Genomic DNA, 23,536 nt, shown 5'->3' with positions numbered 1-23,536 from the left:
GACCAATTTCCTGAAATGGGAGAGCAGCAACGTCGGCTGCGTTTACTATTGACCAGCAGCACGCAAGCTGCGGTGGTCCGGGCACAGCTGATTTTCCTGGGCCCTGAGGTAGGTAACCCAATCAGCCAAATCTCTTACCTCAAGGACCTCTGAAGATGGCTCTCTGTGACCAACTTGGTGCCAACATAATCCATGCCCAAGCTGGACTTCCTCTTGCTTCTGCTTTTTCTCTCCCTTCTCCCTTCTTTCCTGCTTTAGTCTATGATGCCCTCCCACCACCACTAAGCCATCTCTTCCCTACACAACATACATGTTGTTCACAAAACAACACCATGAAAAAACGGTATCCCAAACCCACAAGGTGGTTTTATCCTTTACTTTATATTATCTTGTTTGGTTTTCATACTCCTGTTTCATTACGATAGTTTCATACTTTGGGAGTTTTGTCTCACTTCCTTTTCCAGGAGCCTCTTTCAGTGCAGCCTCACCCTCCTGAGAATCCCCTCGAGGCAAAAACGGGTAGTCCTTTATATCTTGGTACACTCACCAAAACAAGTGCCTTTACAAAATGTTCCCCTCTGAGTACACTGACATGCCCAGATTCATGTTGTCACAGCAACAGAAATTAGTGACCACATGACTTTGTCTCTGTTGTTCCTTGTCTCTGCACGTTCACCCACTATCTCTTTCAGCTCTCTCTCTTTTTCCTTGTGAAAAAATGTTTCAGTGACACTTATAAATTCTGATTACCCCTCTTAAAATACATTTCCCCATTAGTGATACAATTTTCCATCTACCTAGGCAGCCGCTTATTAACTAGCATCCTTTTTATTTTACTCTTGTTCTTCTTCTCTACCACTTCCCCAGTTACTTATTTCACTCTCCGTTCCCTCTAATGTCCAGCTCCTATTAGACCTCTTCCATGTCACTAAAGAGAACCAACTACCTCTACATGGCCCAGCAGTGCGCACATCTGCGCACATATTCCAAGGAAATAGCAGTAAATCACAGTAACCAACACCCCTCCCCCTAAAAAAGAATCACAAAAAGCAAATACAAACAACCAAAAATCACCTAAACTCAATGGAGTACTCTGAAGATGGGGCCATTAAAGTACCAGATACAGAGTTCAGAATAATGCTTGTGTCCTATTAAGAGATGTGGAAAGGACTCATGAGAACAGAAGAAATTGAAAAACTAAAATACTTAAACCATAAGGGATCCTAGAAGAAAAAAATGAGGTAACAGAGTAAAATGCCCGAGGAATAGAAGGAAAACAGGTGAAAATGCAAGCAGTGAACTCAAAGACTACAGTTAACAAGTGAAACAATCAACAACAACAAAAGAAGGTCAGAAGAAAATCTGAGAATACCGTGGGACACTATGAAGAGAAACAACCTATGTTTCATTAGAATACTGGAAAAAGGAGGGGAGAAAATAGTACGAGAAATCATAAAAGAAAAGCCCCTTCATGTCATACAGGAGAAAGTAATTATTCAAGAAACTGAGAGAACTCCAAAGAGGATAGATCTCAAAAGAAAAGCACAATGACATATTGTAATCAAACAATCCAATTTAGAGGAAAAGGAGAGAATCACAAGGGCAGAGAAATAAAAGAACAGAGAAAAGCCAATAAGGATAAACTCAGACTTCTCAGCAGAAATCAAGCAGGCAAGATAACAATGGAGTGACATATACAAAATCTGGAAAGAAAAAAGAAATTAGCCCTCAAATAGGAGGAAGAAATAAAGTTATTTCCAGACAAGGTAAAACTAAAGGAATGTGCAAAAACAAGATCATCATTACAAAAATATAAACTGGATCACTATAGACAGAGAATCAACATTGCTCCAAGGAGATGATCCATAAGATTCTCTACCAGAAATTAACAAGGGTGTCTCTCGGGTGAACCAGAGGTTGATTTAAAAAAACAAAAAAAAGCATAGATTCAGGAATGGATTTGGAGCTCACACTTAATCCTAGCTCTAATCCAAGAACAATTAGTTCTTATGACTTGGCCTTGTTGTGCCCAGATGAGATCAAGTAACCCACACACAACTTTAATTAAACTTAATAAGCCTTCATTAGCCACCCCTAGTGCTTAAAGAGGGGAGTTTTTATACTGTGGAATAAGCAAGGCACAAGGGCAGGTGGCGTCATGCTACATGGAAAATATGAATTTATAAAAATAAAATGGGGGTTTACAAGCAACATCAGCAATTTCAAAAATAAATGCCATTAAAAAAGTTACAAAAGGAATTACATTTGTTACAAAGTGACTACACTAGGGTAAATACAAAATGGCTACACTCAGGCTAATTAATACACTATTAATTGTTAAAATGGCTACATTTAAGTTAACTACTGCATTATGGTTAATTGTGGTTAATTGTGGTGGATTACTTCAGCCCTGCTTGATACTTGCCCTGATGAAGGAATCACAGAAGATACGGGTGCTATAGCAAAATGTGGTGAAGAAATTGCATAGTGCCCGGCTTTCAGATAGAATAGCATCTGGGGTCTTAAAAGCTTGCTTCCAAACAAGCAGTCATCTAAATGAGAAGTCATCTAAGCCCACACGAAGAAGTACACCAACATGAGTGGTCAGAAGATTGTAAATTATATAATCCAAATCTGAAAGAGGGAATAGTATCAAAACTTAAAACTGTGAGATTCTGGCATGCAGAAAGTATGGATAACAGTGAAAGCCCACAATACATCTGAAATAACTACACAGGAAATAAGCCTGCGGTGATTTCCCTCTAACCATAATTGAGGGATGGGAATAACCTGGCTATCAGACAGAGGGTACTGGAGAGATGACTATAGTAAATTAAAATGATAAATCTGATTTTAATGGTTAAAACCTTTCACTTGATATCGCTTCTGATACAATTTGGGCTTGATCTGGATTTTGATATTTTCTGTGCAGCTTTTTTGTTTTCCATATTGGGGGTTGGGGTTTGTCTCTGTTGTATTTTGTCATTGTTGGTAGCCTACTTCAATCTCTGTATGTAACTTTCTATGTTTTCCAGTATATGAAACCCAAGATGGGTGAATCTATAGACACAAAAACTAGACTAAGAAGTCCTGGAGGGCACAGCACGGGAAGCTAGAGGAGTATAGGGGAGCTGATATCAAGGAGTTCAAGAAGGAAGAAAATGTTTTGAAACTGACTGTGGTCATGATTGTACCATACTGCTTGATGACTGAACTTTGGAATGGTATGATGTCTGGATTAGCTCCTAATAAAATGGTTCGGGGTTAAATAAAATAAAAAGGAATGCTCCTTAGAGGCAAGAATGGTAAGACTGTCTTACATAATATTTCAGACATGTTGTCAGGAGAGACCAGTCTCTGAAGAAGAACATCATGCTGGTAAAGTGGAGGGGTAGCTAAAGAGAGGAAGACCCTCAAGGAGATGGACCGGCACAGTAGTTGCAACAATGAGCGGAGGCATAGGAACGAGTATGAAGACGACGCAGGACCAGGCAGTGCTTCATTCTGTTGTACACAGGGTTGCTATGAATCTGAACTGACTAGAAGGCATCTAATAACAACAACCATTTACATAAGCACCACAAATATGAAAAACTCCAATATAAACCCTGCAAAATATGTATAGGATCTATATGAGAAAAACTACAAAACTCCTGATGAAAGAAATCAGAGAATACCTACATAGATAGATAACCCGTGATCCTAAATGAAAGAAGAACAAAGCAAACCCAAACAAAGCCTGTTGCCATGGGGTCAATTCTGACTAAAGGTGACGTCATGTGTCACAGAGTTGAACTGAGCTTCAAAGGGTGTCCTTGGCTACAATCTTTATGGGAAGAGATCACCAATCCTTTCTTCCATGGAGAGCTCTATGGGTTTGAATCATCAAACTTTAGGTTAGTAGTTGAACACAAACCATTGTGTCACTCAAATACCTAGGAAGATTCAGTGTTTTTAAAATATAGAGCAAGCCTTTGCAACTTCATCTATCATAATCATAATAATCCCAATATAACATCAATATAATACCAATCAAAATACCAGAAAGTTATTTTGTAGACATCAATACATTAATTCTAAAGTTAATATAGAATAGCAAAGACCCACAATAGTCAATACAATATTGAATAAAAGGAACAAAGTTCAAAGACTAGCACTATCCAACTTTAAAATACACTATATAATTATAGTAATCCAAACTGTGGGGAACAGAATAGACAAAGAGATCAACATTAAAAAAGTGAAAGGCAAGTAACAGAGCAACACATATAGAGTGAATGATTTTTGATAAAGTAGTAAAGGCAATCCAAGGGAGAAAAGAGAGCCTTTTCAATAAATGATGCTAGAAAACTGGTCATTCACATGCAAAATAAGAAAAAAATTAAGCTAGCTCTAGTGCTTAAACTTTTCATAAAAACTGATACATGTCATTACAGACCTAAATATAAAAAATAAAATTGTAAAACTTCTATCCTAGGAGTTCCTATCCTATGTGTTTCTGGGTCCAGCAGTGACTTTTTACATACAACACAAAAAGTGTAATTAAAAAAAACTGATAAACTAGATTTCATGAAAATTATTTATAATTTATAAAGTGATAACATGGGGGTGGGGGGGGAGAAGCTGATACCAAGGGCTCAAAAGAAAGTAAATGCCTAGAAAATTATTATGGCAACATATGTACAAATATGCTTGTCAGTATGTGTCAATTATCAGAATTCTAAAAATATTTCAAATCTTAAGGAAGTTAGCTTAGAACCTGGATTTTATACTTTGATAATGAATGTCACCAAACAGCAAAAATCCACATTTTGAAGGACTGGAACTGACTCTAAAGATATATCCTAATACAAATGTCACTATGTAAGGCTCTTCTCTGGCTAGCTTAATTAGTCATGCTCTAACCAGTTCTCTTTAATTCAAAAGAAAATCCAGGGGGACAAAAATCTGCTTTTAACTTGCCACTAATATACTTTCATTCAGATAATAAAGGAATAAAGGTCAATTAACTCATTCTGCTTCATAAATGGGGGGTGGATCCTAAAAGCTGGCAATGCTCCTGTAAATATAGTCTAAATTAACTCATGAGTCTTAATTAGAAAATATTGTATTATTTTTCTTGTTATAGCAGCAAACAAACCATTACTTAATCCTATTACCTTTGCACCAGCCAAAAAACCCAGGGAAATGGCAACTCTGGCACGTAGGTCAGGCCTGTCCTTGGGCCACACGTAAGAAAGCATTGCTTTTATGATTTGCCGAGTATCAACATCTTTTAGCTGTTAAAAGAGAAAACAAAGCAGTGAGTAAAATATAATTTCAGTTGTAATGTTCTATAATGTTCTATAATGTGGAATTAATAACTATTCAAGAATAGAACTTTTATTCTTTTTTAAAAAAACTTTTAATCTTAATCAAGGACCTGTATCTTTTAAGCATAAACTACTTGGTTAAAACATTAACTCATGTAATAGCTTTAAGAAGCTAGTAATTTCTCTTAATTTCAACTACAGACACATCATAATGCCAAAAAGTTATTCAGTGAAACTGGAAGGACAAATCATTATAGTTTTTAAAATCTACGAAGTTATTCCAAAACTACATAAATATAATTAGTATTTCCCTATTACCTCCTTTGTGGTCATAAGCGTTACATACCGTATATACTCATGTACAAGCCAAGTTTTCCAGCACATTTTTTATGGAGTTTTTTGGTAAAATTAGGTGCCTCAGCTGTTATTCGGGTCGGTTTATACTGAAGTATATACAGTACTTTTAAGCTTTTTACCAATATTTTCATTTAAAATACATTGGAGGTCTTAGTAAAAAGTAGTGGTAGTTCAAAGTTACAATACAGTATTACATACAATACAGTATTAATACAATACAGTATTAATAAAGTAGAAGACAAGATGTTGACTATATAAGGCCATTAAACTTCAACAAAATTGCATGTTTTCATTCATGCTTAATATGACTTACCCTAAACTCATCTTTTTCCTTTAACATGCTCCCTAAGCAACATTCCCATTGAACATTTATGCTTGCTTCACTTTCTTATACTTATAATGCTTCCTTAAACCAAAAGAACACCAAGACTCCAGAAACAACTATATTATTATTAGTTTTGGTGAAACAATTCTCATTGGAAAAGAAACAAAAATATGAGGGTAAGTAAAAAGTATTAGTACAAATTCATGTTGTTGTTGTTAGGCGCTATCAAATAAGTTCCAACTCATGGCAACCACAAGAAAACAAAACAAAATACTGGCCAGCCCTGAGCCATTCTCGCAGTTGTTCTAATGTTTGGCCCATTGTTAATGCATCTTTTAAAGGGTCTTCCTCTTTTCAGCTGCCCCTCCTTCACTTTGCCGAGCATGATGTCCTGCTCCAAGGACTGATCTCTCCTGTAACTTGTGGCAAAGTAAGTGAGACAAATTCTGCCATTCTAGTCTCTAAGGAGCCTTCTGGCTATATATAGTTTTCCCAAGACAGACTTATTTGCTCATCTGGCAGTCCATGACTTTCAATATTCTTCATCAACACCATAGTTCAAAAGCATCCATTTTTGTTCAGTCTTCCTTATTCAAGTTCAAAAGCATCCATTTTTTCGTTGGTTTCCTTATTCAATGTATAAATTTCGCATGCATATGAGGGGATTGAAAAACCATGACTTGCATCAGGAGCACCTTGGCCCTCAAAGTAACATCCTTGCTGTTCAACAATGTAAAGAAGTCAAAGGCAGCAGATTTACCCGATGTAATCCATTGTGTGATGTCTTCACTGCTGCTTCCATGAGCACTGATTCTGGATCCAAGCAAATGAAATGCTTGATCACTGTCAACCTTTTCTCTGTTTATTATGGCATTACCAGTTGGGAGGATTTTCGTGTGTAGGGGGGGGGGCGGTTTACACTGAGTTGTAATCCATACTGAAGATTGCGATCAGGTGTTTCGGCTGGTTGCAAGCCTTACAGCCTCAAGGCTACTTCACCAAAGCTGGAGCGCTGACTGCTCAGGCCATGAGGGTACGTGGTTCCATTGGGGCTGCAGCCAGGTGCTACATGGCAACTGGAGGTGGCATCCCTACTGACAACGAGGAGGCAACAGGGCTGGAGGAAGGTCATGATGGCTGTTTCAGAGGACTGGAGCCATACAATCTGCTTGCTCCAAAGGCAGCTGCAGGCACCAAAGAAGACCCTCATTTACTTCCCTCCAACACCAACAAGTGAATTGTGGGCTGCATCTGTTAAGAAGATAGCAGTGCTGTCATCTGGCTTTGGTTGCCCAAAGGTGATGCTCAGCGATGCCCTAACTCTGGAACCCATTAGAAGCTGGTGCCCCACCAGTAAGCCCCTGCACTAACTCACTCTAAATGTTTTCTTCTTGTTGATAAAGATTAGCTATTGCATTGGCTCCTTCTCCCACCCCTCAATCCTCCAAAAAGGCTTCAATCCTTGATCTTCATCAGCAAGTACTTCAAATAATTTTCAGCAAGCAAGATTGTATTATCTGCATATCTTGGGTTGTTAATAAGCCTTCCTTCAATACTAATGCTTCCCTTTTCATATAATCCAGTTTCTCTGGTTATTTGCTCCGCATACAGATTGAATAAGTAGGGAGAGAGAGTACACCACCGACACACACCTTTCTTGATTTTGAAAACATGCAGCATTCCCTTGTTCAGTTGGCACAACTCCCTGTAGATCTATGTACAGGTTCTGCATGAGCACGATGAAGTGTTTTGGAACTCTCATTCTTCTCAAGGCTATCCACAGTTTGTTGGGATCCATAAACATAAGTAAACGTCTTTCCAGTATTGTTTCAAGGCAAAATCCAGCTGACATTAGCAATGAGATTCCTTATTCCAAAGTCCTCTTCTAAATCTGATCCGAACCTCTGGCAGAGCTCCTTGTCAATGTACTACTGTAAAAATTGTTGGATGATCTCTAGCAAAATTGTATGTGATATCAATAGTATTTTTTTACATTTTGGACATCCTGCTGGGTCACCTTTGGAATGAGTACAAATATGTATCTCTTCCAGTCAGTTGGCCAATTAGCTGCCCTCCAAATTTCCTGGTATAAACGAGTGCTTCATCAGCTTGTCGAAACACTCCCACTAGGAGCCCATCCATTCCTGGAGCCTTGTTACTGGCTAATGCATTCAATACAGTTTGGATTCTTCCTTCAGCTCCATTGGTTCTTGCTCATATGCTACCTCTTGAAATGGTTTTTAGGTCTTTTACGTACAATGACTGTGTACTACTTTCATTTCCTTTTGACATTTCATGCATTATTCAATTTTTTTATTTTGTCCATAGAATCTTTTGATATTGCAACTCAAGGCTTGACTTTTTTTTAAGTTGCTTCAGGTTAAGATATGCTGAGCATGCTCTTCCTTTGTGGTTGTCTTACCCTAGGTCCACACACATTGCATTATAATATTTTACTGTTTTCTCGAGCTGCACTTTGACACTTTCTGCTTAGCTCTTTGACCTCAGCATTTCTTTCATTTGCCTTAGCTATTCTATTATTGAGAGGAAGTTTCAGAGTCTCCTTTAATATCCGGCTTGATCGTTTCCTTCCCTCTTGTCTTTTAAATGACCTTTTGCTGCCTTCTTGTTGAATGATGTTACTGAGGTCACTGCACAGCTTATCGGGTCTTCTGTCATTTGAGTTTAATGCCTCAAATCTGTTCTTGAGATGTCCTCAAGGTCCTATTTTAACTGTCCATGGACTTGTTTTCATTTTCTACAGCTTCAACTGCACTTACATATGTGCAATTGATAGTCCCACAGTTGGCCTTGGTTCCCTTTTAGATTCTGGGATTGAACTTCCCCATTGTCTCTTACCACCAATGTTATCAATTTGATTTCTGTGTCTCCAATTTGGAGAAGTCCACATCTCCTTCTGTATTGTTGAAAAAAGATACTTGTAGTGAAGAAGTCGTTGGTCTTGCAAAATTGTTTCAAGCTATCTCCAGCTTCCTTTCTATCTCCAAGGCTGTATTTTCCAACGACTGTTCTTTCCTCTGTTCCCAACTTTCACATTCCAAGCGGCAATAATTAACAGTGCAACTTGACTGAAGTTTGCTCAATTTCAGACTGATGTCATTGGGAGAATTTTTCAGTTTCTGAATCACTAGCTTGAGGCTGGTATATAGATTTGAAAAATAGTTGTACTGATTGGATTGCCATAAATGCAGATAGACATTATTCTATCAGACAGCATTGTATTTCAAGATACACCTTGAAATATCCTTTTTGATGATGAATACAAAGGCATTGCTCTTGATTACGTAATTTCTGGCATATGATTTTCTGATTCAAAATGGCCAATACCAGTCCACTAATGCCTAGAACTTAGATTTTGTGTGTGTGTGTGTGTGTTTACATCTTTGTGTGTTCTATTTCATTTTTAGCAAATTCCAATTTTCCTAGCTTCATACTTTCTACAATACAAGTTCCACTTATTAATTGATGTTTGCAGCTGTTTCTCCTAATTTTGAGTTGTGCCCCATCAGCAAATGAAGGCCCCGAAGGCTTTACTTATGGTCAACTCTACTTTGAGAAAGCAGCTCTTCTACAGTCATATTCTATGCCTTCTCACCGAAGGAGCTCATCTTCGGGCACGATCTCTGACAAGGTTCTGCTTTCCTTAGTTAGCGTTTTCAGTGGCTAATTTCTCTGAAGTGGACAGCCTATTCCTTCTTCAAGGTCTATTCTTCTGGAAGCTCTGCTGAAACCTGTTCACTTTGGGTGGTCTTGCTGGTATTTGATATGCCAGTGACATAGTATAGCAGCAACACACAGCCACCACAGTATGACAAACTGACAGACAAGCAGTGGTACAAAACCAAAGAAACATTTATTTAACAAACGTATCAAAATGAGAAACTATTCTTTTCCCTCCAGCTCTCTCACTGCCATTGAGTCCATGCTGACCCATGGCAACCCTATAGACCTGCCCCTGTGAGTTTCTGAGACTGTAACTCTTTATGGGAGTAGAAAGCCCTGTCTCTCTCCTGGACAGTGGCTGGTGGTTTCAAACTGCTGACCTTGTGGCTGGCAGCCCAATGTGAAGCCACTAAGCCACCAGGGATTCCTCCAGCTAGGTCTATATATATTTCTAAAGAAGGTAATTCCAAAACGCTAACTCTTCCTCCAAATAGTTTTGCACCCTTTGATTTATATAACACATCAAAGCAGCAATTTTGGCAAGCTTGAGGGATTCAAATTTCAATCCTTTTCAATGTTCTTTGGGTTTGGGAAACAAAGAGAAGTCTGAAGGGGCAAAATCAGTGCTGTAGGGTGGATGAGGTAGGGTTTCCAAACAAAATTCCCATAAAACAATTTTGTTATGCTCCAAAAATGAGTGGGTACATTGACATGTTGGAAAACAACGCCTTGGCATAAACTTCTTTGGTCTTTTTCTCAGCAATGTGGTTTTCAATTTTCTTCATAAGTGTTCTTTGAGAAAATCTATGAATATTATCCCATTGTATTACGAAAGCAAAACAAAACAATAAGAGCTGCCATAACCTTCCAGTTGACCTCTGTGCCTTGAATGTAACAGACCAAGCAAATCCCCTTGGAAGTCACTGTTTTGATTGGACCATTTTAAAGTCACCCTAACAAGACTAAGGCACATGTATTATTAAGAACTTGTCTTCAGACATCCATGGATCATAGAAACAGACTTAAACACATTTTGTTTGGAATAAACCCATGTATGTGTCAATTGGAACCCTAGTACCTTCTGCCCTTGAGTCAATTTCTTGTCATAGCAACCCTGTGGAAGTAGAAATGTTCCCAAGAGTTTTCAAGGTAATAAAATTTAAGGGTACAGAAAGACTCCTCTTTTTCCATGGAGCAGCTGGAAGTTCAACTTGATGGGCTCAGGCTGAGCAGTCCAACAACTAACCCACTATGCTACCAGGGCTCCTTTGGAAGCCTAGTATCAGTCTTTTTAACTTACCCATGCATAAGCTATTTTTGGAAAAGGTATTAAAGTAAAAATATACTGCTCTTTGTTGGTAAGGATGTATGAAAATTGGTACTCGAATGGAAAAGTCCATTAAACAACCTTCCTGGAAAGTAATTTGACAGTACTTTAAAAATTAGCCCGCCATTTCACTCAATAACTCATCTCCTAGAAATCTGTCTTAAAAAATAATTGAGAATAGCTCAAAGTCAAATCCATTTTCCCTACTAAATTTTTTCAATTTCCACCACCAAGCTAATTGATTATTATTATTATTTTAACTTAAAGCAGTACAATAACCTCCTGCTTTTCCAGCATTGAATCTGATCTCTCTCCAATTAGTTCACTCTGCAATCCATGGCTTCACACTAGTATCAACTGGTTTCTAATGTAAACCTGAACAAATTGGAACAAACTTGATCTAGAATTCCATCCCTGTAATGGGAAATTCAGAAGATGTACAGATAGCCCTTTCAGAAGCCTGGTATTTGAGATTACACTTACTGCCAGGACTGTGAAGTGTGACATACATTCCAAATAGCATGGCTAATCACCATTTTTGAGCAGGACACCTGCTGGTTTTTATTCTGCTCACAATCCAATGGGCAAGAAATCTGGTTACCATGCAATGTGTATGTTACCCTTGTTTTCTAATGTAGAGACGTCGTTTCAGTTGGTCCAAATTTTTTAAGTTGAGTCTGTTCTGGTTTCACTTGCTGGACCATGACTGAACTAGAAGAATTGGTTAAACCCTGTTGCAATCACTATCATTCCCAGCTTAAAACTCGGTGATGGCACCTAATCAGTCCTAGGATAAAGACCGTCTGTAACATCATGTAAAAAAGGGGGCTTGAAAATTTAATTTAAAAATTGCACTATCTTTTAATTCCATTTTTTCCACGAATGTAATATCAGAATGCTATTCATAAAAACTTTAATTCTTGGATTTTTTGCTGTGTATATTCTTAACAAAAACAAAATTGTAAAAAGTATTTTGGGACAAAACTCATGGTAAAAAGGAAAAAAAGGAAAAAAAAAGAAAAATGTATACAAAACCTAGGACTAAAGCCCAAATGTTTGTTATTCAAAAGGACTAATTTAGCAGAGAATTTGGAAGTGACCACAATCTCAGGCATAAGTGTAAAGATCTTCTAAACAGTCTGACATGGTGGAACTAACTACAAAAATGCACTATCCCATTCATATCAAAAAAACAAATGAGCATCAGTTTTTGGGGGGTACCCCCCATTTTATCAAGCCTGGGAATTCATTGATTTGCTAAACTTCATAACAGAATTCTCTGATTCCTCTATTATGTGGCAATTGTTCTTTATTACCACCAGTTTGTCTCCAATCAATGAGGATCTGCTTCTAGCATAAAGAGTATGTTGACTTGAAAGGATGTGGTAGTATAAGCATGTCTCTTGGGCATATGGTAGTATGAGTATATCGTACACGAGCACCAAGAAAAGAAATAAGAAATCTGCAATTGCAACCCTCGGAAATTTCAAGAAAGATTGCAGCAGTTGACTGCACACAGAGAACAAAAGAAAGGTTACTTTTCATTGATGGAATATTTTTCTTTTTTTTTGTTTGATGGAATATTTTTCTGTGGTGTCTCATTCCTTCTAACTACTACCCCCAAAGCAGTGAATCTAGTAAAGGTGAACACAACTTTCATTCTCAGAGAAGACACCTGATAACTGCATCTGAAGTAAATAAGATAGATTTTAAAGGTGTTGATGTTCATTAGTAAGTGCTTCAAGCCCCTGTGATTTTCAGCAAGCAAGGTTGTTAATGAGTTGTCCTTCCAACTCTGATGCCTTGTTTTTTAAAGCTTCTTATATTGTTTGGTGGGCATAAAGACGAAATAAGTATGGTGAAATGATACAGCCCTGACACATACCTTTCCTGGTTTTAAATCATATAATATTTCCTTGTTCTGCTCCAACAATTGCCTCTTGGTTCATGTCCAGATTCTATATATACAAAACACAATACAGTGTTCTGGAATTTCCATTCTTCTCAAGGTTATCCATGATCTGTTATGATACACAGCTGACTGCATTTGAATAGTCAATAAACCACAAGTAAACATCTTGCTGCTATTCTGTGCTTCCAGCCAAGAATCATCTGACATTAGCAATTATACCCCACATTCCACCACCTCTTCTGAATGTAACGTGAATTTCTGGCAGCTCCCTGTTAATATACTGCTACAGCTGTTTGAATTATCATCAGCAAAATTTTATATGTGACACTGTTCAATAATTTTTGCTTTATACAGTCATCCTCATTTGGAATGGGCACAAATATGGATATCTTCCACTCGAGTGATCTTCGAAATTTCTTGGAATAGAAAAGTTGAGTGCTTCCAGTGATACATCAGTTTGCTGAGAAAAATTTTAATTAGTATTCTGCCTAGTTCTTTGCCTAGTTCTTTGCCAATGTCTTCAATACAGCTCAGAGTTCTTCCTTCAATATTATTGGTTCTTGATCATAAGCTACCTCTTAATGGTTGAACGCTGACCAATTCTTTTTTGTATAGTGACCATGGTTTTAGTCCTTCTTTGATACTTTTTGTATAGTTTAATATTTCTTTCATAATATCTTCAACATTGCAACTCCATAAGGCTTATGAAATGTGGAGCTTTCTTGTTTTTATAAGTATAAAACCTTGCATCTTTCATTATAATACTTTGTCTTCTTAAGTCACCCTTTGAAATGTTCTATTCAGGTCTTTTATTCCACTATTTCTTCCATTTGTTCCATTCAATGTTCAAATGTAACTTTCAGCATGTGCTTTGACATACATTTTTGTCTTTTCTTTCTCTCCTGGTGTTTTAAGGACCTTTTTCTTTTTTCATGTATACTTACCTTGACATCATTCCACAATTTATCTGGTCTTTGGCCATTAAAGTTCAATGTGTCAAAACTGTTCTTGATAAAGTGTCTAAGTTCGGGTGGAATATATTCAAGGATGCACTTTGGCATTCTTGGACTTGAATTCATTTTTTTCAAGTTCAAGTTGAATTTTCATAGGAACAATTGATAGTCTCTTCCACACTCAGACCCCCAGGCATTATTTTGACTGATAGATAATATTGAGCTTCTCTATGATCTCTTTCCACAAATACAGTTGACTTGATAACTGTGTATCCCATTTGGGTTACATTCCATATGTATCCTGTTTATGTTGTTGGAAATAAAGGGTATTTGCAATGAAGAAATCATTGGTCTTGCAAAATCCTAACATGAGAGCTTCCGCATAGTTTCTATCACAAAATTCATATTTTCTAACTACTGGTCTATCTTTGTTTTCAAAATTTGCATTTCAATTGCCAATAATTATCAATGTATCTTGATTGCAGGTTTGATCAATTTCAGACTGAAGATGTTTATAGAATTCTTCAGTTTCTTCATTATTTGCTTTAATGATTACTACATGAATGTGAACAGTAGTTTTATTAACAGATCTTCCTTGTAGGTGTATAAGTATTGTATTATTAATCACAAAGAGCATTGCACTTCAATCTATATCTCAAAATGTTCTTTTTGAGGATGGCTGTGATACCATGTCTCTTAAATGTGTCATTCCTGGCAAAGTAAATCATGATTATTTTATTCAAAATGGCAAATACTAGTCCATTTCAGCTCACTAATGTGTAGTATATCAATCATTACATGGTCCATTTCATTTTTAATAATTTCTAATTTTACTAGATTCATACTTCATACATTCCACATTCTATTATTAATGGATTCGTGCAGCTATTTATTCTCATTTTGAGTTGGACCGCATCAGCAAGTTCCCAAAAGCTTTGCTCCATGAACATCATTAAAATTGACATAGCTTTGAGAATGGAGCTCTGTCTCAATCATAATTTGAATAATACTCCACCTGAATGGCTCATCTCTGGCACAATGTAAGACAATGCTCCATAGATATTCAGAAGATTTACAGTGCCTAAATTTTCAGAGGAACTCTGATGGCTTAGTGGTTATGTGTTGGGCTGGCAAGTGCAAAGTAGACAAATTGAAACCATCAGCTGCTCTCCGGGAGAGACAGGGCTTTCTACTCCTGTGGCAGTTACAGTCTCGGAAACTCACAGGGGCAGTTTTATCCTGTCCCTATAGAGTCGGCACTGACTTGACGGCAGTGAGTGAGAATTTTTCAGAAGTGGATTGCCTCTTCTTTCTTTCTCGTTTGGCTTAGCCTGAACATTTCCTTGAAACCAGTCCACCACTGGCTGATTCTGGGGGTCAATGGAATAGCTTGAGATTTCACTTCAGCACGCAGGCTACCACAACAAAACAAAAGGCAGTAAGTGGCGGGAACTCCAAGTCAGATAAACAAAGAGCTCCACATAAAGATTCATTAATATCAAAGTATAGAAAAACAAAGAGAAATAGAGAATCCTATCCTGAAGTTAGCAAGAGAGAAGAGAGTTATTACACTCAAGATCCTTAATAAAATTAAGTACAATTTCTCCTCAGTAACTTTGGAGGACATATGGCAGTGGAATGCTTGGTTTATAGCCCTCAAAGAGATGAAATGTCAACCTGAAATTCTATATCCAGTAAAACTGTCCTTAAAGAATGAGGGCATAAGTAAGGCATTCTCAGATAAACAAAAGCTGAGAAAATTGATCAGAACTACATTTATATTAAATAAAATGCTCACTAGAATTCTTCAGCTAGGAGTAGATAAACACTTAAAGAATAACTAGAAGATGTTCTGAGAAAAAGCCCAAATTAAATTTAATATCATGTGCAAAAAAAGGTCCAGTTTTTTTCTTTTTTTGGTTTGTAACTCTAGTAGGTGTGATTCACATGACTCCAAATACATAAGACATTGTGGCAGTTACATTATCTCCTGTCAACTTGCGAAGGGATGGAGTCTAGCCTGTCAATAGCCAATAGGGCCATTGAGGCCTCCCTGTGGGCATTGCCTTTTCTGGAGGATTCTAGGAACTCCTGTATTCCTCCCTGGAGACAGGAGATACTCTCTGCTTGGTCTTCCTGCTGACAAGACACATGGAGCTACACTGCTACAGCCAGAATCCTGGAGCCAGAGGAGCCACATGGAGGCCCACGCTAGCACTGAGATGCTTGCACCACAATTGAATCCACAAGACTTTCAACTCACTGACCTGTGATCTTCCTGCATTCTGCATCAATGCATGTGAGGTGTGAGTCTACAGAGGAATTTATGGATTAGTATTGACATATGGGTTAATATAAGATTTATGGACTTGATCTGGACTGGGATGGGATGTTTTCTTAATGTACAATTGCTCTTTGAAATAAAGTTCTCTCTTACACACAGGAGTGTCTCTGGAATTGTTTCTCTAATCTACCTGACCAACACAGACATAGCTATAAATTCATGCTATTGGGAACATAATATATCAAGATATGGTTAACAACAACTATGTGGAGGACAGAATAGAGGCATAGGAATAGTTTTAGTATGTTACTGAAGTTAAGGTCATATAAATTTAGGATAGTATAAATTTAAAATAGTACATATAATCCTTGCAATAACTACAATAAAAATGTCTAAATATATACATAAAAGAAAAGAAGGAATGAAAAGTTTCATAAAATAAACCAGCTAAACATAAATGATGGCAATATTGGAAGGAATGGAGGACAAAGCACTAATCTTTCTAAGGGAAACACAAAGAAGGTACAACAGATTTTAAAAGTGCAATTAAATCTTTTGAATTCAGTACACGAATTGACTAAAGGGCAGTGTTTCTGTTTAGTTTAATTGGTCTGTATAAAATAATAATGATAACGAATATGGATACAACCTGTAGACCAATGTCCATTGCATTTTCCATAATTACCAAAAGATGGAAATCACCCAAATGTCTATCAACATATGAATAGAAAGCAACAAAATGTGTTATTTACGTACAGTAGAATATTACATAGCCATAAAGAGAAATGAAGTTCTGAAGCATACCACAAGATGGACAAACCTTAAAAAACTTCAAGCAGAGCAAAATAAAACAGCCACCAAAGAGCAAATACTATATGATCTCATATACAAGTAATAAATAAATAAATATACACAAACCCATTATGGCTACCAAGCATGAGAGGGCAGAAGATTTTTGAGTGAAGGTAGGGGCCTAGAGGTTATGTTAATAGTGACAGAATAATTTGGAACAGGATAACAAAAGGGTACAACATAAAAAATGTCATCAATGTCAGCAAATTAAGTATAAGTTGTTGTGCTGGTCAATGCTGTGGGGTGGATTTTCACTACAATGAAAAAACAAAAGAATATGGATAATTAGATTAAATGGATCATAGCTGGGTGAATTACCATGAAGTTCGGAGTTTTGGGGGATCTTTCTAAACACACACACACGCACACACACACACAATTTATATCCAAGTGTTAAATCTAACTAATCCATTTATTTATAAGGCTAATAACACAACAAGGAACCTCAGGCAATATTTTAAAAACTAAAAGTTTTGCATTGTTAGCTTATTCCACTTTTTCTTTTTTAGTGAATTATCATTTTGGGGTGGGTGAAAGTTGTATCTCTATGACTGTGATGGTTTACGTTTTGTGTTAACTTCACTGAACCAGGACTGTCAGTGGTTAAGCAGTTAATAAGCAGAAATCCTCCATAGAGAGGTCTGAAGAGTATAGCCCACTTCTAATGTAAGTGGATAATGTAGATAAGCTTGCTTTTTTTGTTGTTGGGTTTTGGATCCTACATCTGGCTTGTCAACCTCCAGTTCTTTGAGCTGGACTCAGTAGTATAACTTATCACTCGTCAATCCGGGAAAAGATCAGCAGCTTGCCATCTTACATGTCAAACTTAGATTTATTAACCTCTTTAGCCAAACTCTGATCTTGAATTTTTTTTACTCTATATACAGTCAGAAGCTTTCAGTCTGGTCTGCCTATCTTGGGTTCATCAGCCCCTGAAGGTAAGTGGGTCAGAAGATGCCTGAAACTTGACATCTGACCTATGGGCTGGGAACTTGGCCATATTTACAACTGTGTGAGCCATTTCTGTGGCATAAACCTTCTATATATACGTGTATATGCTGCAACGGTTTTACTTCTCTAGAGAATACAAGCCAAGACAACAGTCATATCATATAGTTTTTCTGTATTAGAAATCATACATTTACATAGGTCATGCAAAACAGTCTGGAATGTAAAAATCTTGAACATAAAACTCCATGCAAGCATAATCATCAACAAGAATTGCAGTCACTTGGTATTGCCTCTTACCCCTTCTTTTGGATCAGTGTGGAGTCCTCCTCCTGCATGACCATGCCAACATGTCCTCTTTTCTACCAACGGCCATGCTTGGAAAGCCTAGTTAAAGATAATACCAAGCAATATATTAACTAACAGAGACTTTTACTTGTTTACAAAGCTGGCTTACATAGCCTAATACAAATTTTCCAGAAACAAATCCAGAGGCTTAGTTTTTAAGCTAGAATTGTAAAGCAACAAACAAACAAAAAAAACACTTTTAGAGTTTACACTTAAATTTATACAAAGAAGGGATACTGAACCAAACTTCTAATTGAAGATAGTCTTAAAGTGAGGGTTACTTACTCTTCTATAAGAGGGTCATGAACTAAAACCTAATTTTCAACACAAAGGATGAAAATATTCTGGATCAATAGGAAAGGAAGTATGGCATGTATATGAAAATGAAAAGCCCTTTTAGCCCTATAATGTGCAAAAGTATATAAATTTTGGGTAACTGGTAATATTTCATTAGTCAAATGTATGAAATAGTTTTGGAATTAGTTTTCAAAAGTTGACATCTGTGAGGCCTCAGCATCAAAAAGAGCACGCAGAGGAGAGACCTAGAGCCCCGTGCCTCTGAGGAAGGGGCAGCTGGGTGAACCAAACATACCAATGGGGAAGTGGGGGGGGAACAAACCCATATATGGAATTCTCCTCTGGCTCGTGACCAGTTCTGTCCACAGCACAAGACAGACTCCAGGATTGGACAATCAGAAAGTGGAACACTGGATGCTCTGCTGGCCAACCATGATCTAATTGGCACCTCCCACAAAGCAGAGCAATTTCTGGTGCTCGATATAGCAAGAGGTGGGCTCCCACGTGGCTCCTTACAGCCCTGAGTGAACAAATGAGTGAATGGAGACCAATCTAGTATACTCAGCAGCTAGTTATGCCCCTCCTTCCTCATCCCTGGGTCTTCTAGTGTGGTCTGAAAGAGCAGCAGACCAGGTAAGAACAACATGCACCATGGGAAACTAAATAATGGGAGAAGCTAGCTATGGGGGAATTGAAGCATCTAGGGTCCTCCATAGTTCCCTGGTGCCCAGAGGGAATACTGGCCCACATATTCATGTACAGAGGCTGAGATCACCCACATAACTCCAATGAGTGACTCCAACAGAATGTTCTGAGGTGACATAAGCTGGACAGAACTGAGGGGAACGTTTTTTTTGTTTTGTTTTTTTTGTTTTTTTTTTGCTGCTCCCACCTCACACACACAAATCCCTTTCAGTTTTTTTCTTTTGTCTTGATAAATGGTCAGAGGGCCTATAATATGGGTGGATCCAACCATAATACCCACCAAAGAAGTCAGCCTAGGGACTGGGGTATACAAAACAGCAGCAACCAGTATAGCATTTGGGTTTTACTAATTTATTGCCTTTGTTCTTGTGGTTTTCTTCTTTTGATGTTTTCATAAACCATCATTGAAGAGAAGCAGAGCATGGGAATAACCATTAACCCCTGCTGAAGAGACGTTGCCACCCCTACCTACCTTAAAGCACCAGGGCAATACTCCCTACTTTTTGTGCACGCTAAGTGGAATCATGTTAAGTACGCACCAGTGACTGCGGACGAGAAAAAAGGTGCTAGTTATAGATTAGGTGTTTGTGTGTGTGTACATGTGCATGTGTCTGAGTGGGTGTTGTGTCCATTTGTTTGGTTGTTGCATCAGTTGTATTATTATGGTGTTGTCTTGATTTTATTTTGTTTCTATTATTCCTTTTAAGTTCCACCTAGCAGGGTCCATTGTTCCCACAGGATTCAGCCACCCTAGTATCCCCAGCAGCTAAAACTAGTGGACAAGATTGACCATCTACTCTGATAACACTTTATCAACAAAAATAATATGCTGTCTTGGAGATAACACAAAGAAGGAAAACAGAATAGAATAAGTAAGTGGAAACTGAACAACACACTGCTTAAAAGAAATGAGGAATAAATGTTTAAAATTTCTTCTAATAAGTAAGAATGAAAATACCACATGCCAAAACCTTGGGACACAACAAAAGCAATACTCACAAGGCAATTTATAGTAATGAACACACGTTAATAAAGAACCAAAATCAAAACCTCAAGTCTGCATCTTCAACAGTTAGAATAAGAGTAGCAAAACAAAACCTCACCCACCAGAAGAGAGAAATAATAAAGATTAGAGCAGAAATATATGTCAGGAAAACTACAGAAAAAAGTCAACACGACAGCAAGTTGGTACTTTGAAATAATTTAAAAATTGACAAACCACTGGAGAACTTCACAAAGGAAAAGAAGGATAAGTTACAAATGTCAAGGAAAAGAAATGAAATGGACAACATCCCAATAGGAACAATTGATATTACAAAAACAATGCTATAAAGGACTGTACTCCAATGTATTTAAATACATAAAATAAATGACAAAAATAAGAAAGAAATGGATAAAGTTCTTGAAACACTGTCTCCCTAAATTAACAGACTGATGTAGTAAACACTAACCAAGCCAAACTCACTGCCACTGAGTCGATTCCAACTAAACAGCGACCCTATGGATAAAACTGCTCTGAGGGTTTCTGAGACAGAAACTTTTTTAAAATTAAAAGATCATTTTACTGGGGGCTCTTACAGCTCTTATAACAATCCATACATCAATGGTATCAATCATATTTGTACATATGTTGCAATCATTATTTTCTAAACATTTACTTTCTAGTTGAGCCCTTAGTATCCGCTCTTTAGTATCCAAGACCATAAGATTTCCTTGGAAAATTCCAAAAACCCCTCAGAGAAGAGTTGACAGCAATTCTCTTCAAATAATTCCAGAATAATAAAAGAAAGGGATCTTTAGAAAATTATTCCAGAATATAGGAAACCACCGCAAACTCCTGAATTCATTTCTTGACGTGAGAATAACCCTGATACCAAAAGCAGGTAAAGACTTGACCAAAATTAAAAATTACAGACCAATATCCCTTATTAACATAAATGTAAACATTCTTAAAAAAATGCTTGCCTACACAATACATTTTGGTTCAACATTAGAAAAACAATCAATGTAATCTAACATATAAATAAAAAAGGAACAGAAACACATGAACTTATAAACTGATGTTGAAAACACAGTTGACAAATACAACACCCATTCCTGACCCAAACACTTACAAAATAGGACTAGAAGGTAATCAAAATTGGCAAAGTAAAATCCTTTCCATATGCAGATGATATGGCTCTAAATGTAGAACACCCCAAAGATTCGAGAAGAAAATTGTTAAGACATAATTGAAATGTATGGCAATGTAAAAAGGTGCAAGAAAACAATATATAATAGCCACATTTATAATAGCCACACAAAATAAATATAACCAGAGAAACAAAAGATTAGGATAAAGAAAACTATAAAACACTATTACAAGAAACCAAGAGATACCTACATAAATATTAGAGAATATATTTTTTAAAGAATATATGCTGTTCATGAATAGAAAGACAACATTATGAGCATACCAATATTAACCAAATTGATTTACAAATATAATACACTCCAATGGAGATTCCTGCATCATTCTTCAAAGAGACGGAAAAGCAGTCATCACTTTTACATGGAAAGAAATCCCAGGATAAGCAAAGCACTACTTAAGAAGAATAAAATGGAAGGTCTTTCATTTTCCCACCTCAAAATCTACTATACAGATATGCTACTCAAAATATCTTAGTACAGAGTTCCGGCAAGATGGCAACCTAGTAACACACAGCAAAGAGACTGCGCAAAGATCAACGCAGGAGAGCCACTGAGAGGGAAACTCTACTCTTCCAGGTCAAAGGAGGAGCATCATAAAGATAAGTATACACAGATCCACTAGGTTTTGAAGAGCTGTGGGCTTTTGGCTTACCACTGTAGAGACTGGCTGGGGCTTAGCCTTAGCCCCACCACAGTCTCAGCTGGAGATGAGCTACTTTGGCCGGCCCAAAGGCTTTACTTAAGCACAACCACAGCTTGCTGCCACCTTTGGGCAGGGTTTACACCCCTCCAGTCCCACAGTCAGGTGATCAGGGCTCAACTATTCCTTTACTTTTATTTCTTTCTCTTCTCTCTTTCCCACCACAGTCTCAGAGGGCTCAGGTTTTTTTACAATCTAGTTTTTTTCCCCCTCTCTTCTAATTCACACACCACTGCTGGCCTCCAAGCCACGACCCTCCACCAAGGGCAACTCTGCCCACCTTCCACACAGCTAAAAGAGCTCCCGTCAGTCCTCTGTGGACTTACAGGTGGCTGGGGAAATCCTGCATACCTTGCAATGCACCTCAAATGACTGGGGCATCTCTCCTTCAAACAGCTGGGGGAACTCCCTTCTAAGCAGGTGAGGAAACTCCCAACCACCCCTTGGGATGCTCCACTCTGCCTGCCTTCCACAGCCCACCACGTGGCTGGGGGATCCACTGCCCATCCTCCTTGGGCCTACACATGGCTAAGAGAACTTCCTCCTGACCACCACAATGCTTCACAAGACCTAAAGCTGCTCTGAAAATCCCCTCCAGCGCTCCATGCTACTGCGGGAAATCTCCATCAGCCATCAGCAGTGCTCTACACCAAAGGAGGTACACCCACCTGTCCTCAGCAGATCCTCATGGATTGGAAGACTCAATATAGTAAAGATGTCAGTTTTTCCCAAGGCACTATATAAGTTTAATGCTATCCCGATAGAAATAGGACCACCTTTCTTCAAATAATTGGAAAACTGATTACAAACTAAATATGGAGAGGGAAGAAGCCCAGAATTAGCAGAGAACTCCTCAAGAAGGACAGAGTGGGAGGGTTCACTTTACCTGACTTTAGCACCTATTATACAGCCACAGTGGTCAAAAGAGTGTGGCATTGGAATAATGACAGATAATCAGACCAATGTGGAAAAAAATCTGAAAAAACAAACAAACAAACAAAACCCCAAAACCTGAACACCCAGAAAGAAAATCATCTGCATACAGACAACTGATTTTTGATAATGGCCCAATGAAAAAATGTCAAATGGGAAACGGATGCCCTCTTCAACAAGTGGTGCTGGAAAAAGTGGCTATCCACCTGCAGAAAAATGAAGCAAGACCTCTACCTCACTCTATGCACAACAATAAACTCAAGGTGGATCTTACACTTTGAGGTAAAACCCCAAACTATTAGGGCCATCAAAGAGGGAATTGGGACAACCCTTTAGAGAACTTTAGCGCAGGGAATACATAGGTTATCAAAAATAGGGAAGGACACAAACACAGAAGAGGCACAAATTG

The 23,536-nt window shown here is 37.8% G+C and overlaps 1 protein-coding gene across 1 annotated transcript in view; it reads right to left on the bottom strand.

Moving 5' to 3' along the window:
- The window catches only part of ABCB7 (ATP binding cassette subfamily B member 7), a 126,661-nt gene that overhangs the window by 36,528 nt on the left and 66,597 nt on the right, over window positions 1–23,536 (bottom strand). Inside the window, exons 3-4 of the mRNA XM_004715891.3 lie at window positions 18,255–18,341; window positions 5,160–5,279 (exon numbers count right to left, since the gene is read on the bottom strand). Of these exons, the coding sequence (XP_004715948.1) occupies window positions 5,160–5,279; window positions 18,255–18,341 (207 nt within the window). The remainder of the gene's footprint in view (window positions 1–5,159; window positions 5,280–18,254; window positions 18,342–23,536) is intronic.

Source organism: Echinops telfairi, unplaced genomic scaffold, assembly GCF_000313985.2.
Source record: "Echinops telfairi isolate 266 unplaced genomic scaffold, ASM31398v2 ScPeMD7_34;HRSCAF=130, whole genome shotgun sequence".
NCBI classification, from domain to species: Eukaryota; Metazoa; Chordata; class Mammalia; order Afrosoricida; family Tenrecidae; genus Echinops; species Echinops telfairi.
Note: the sequence above shows the minus strand (reverse complement) of the source record. Positions and strands in the feature narration are given on the sequence as shown.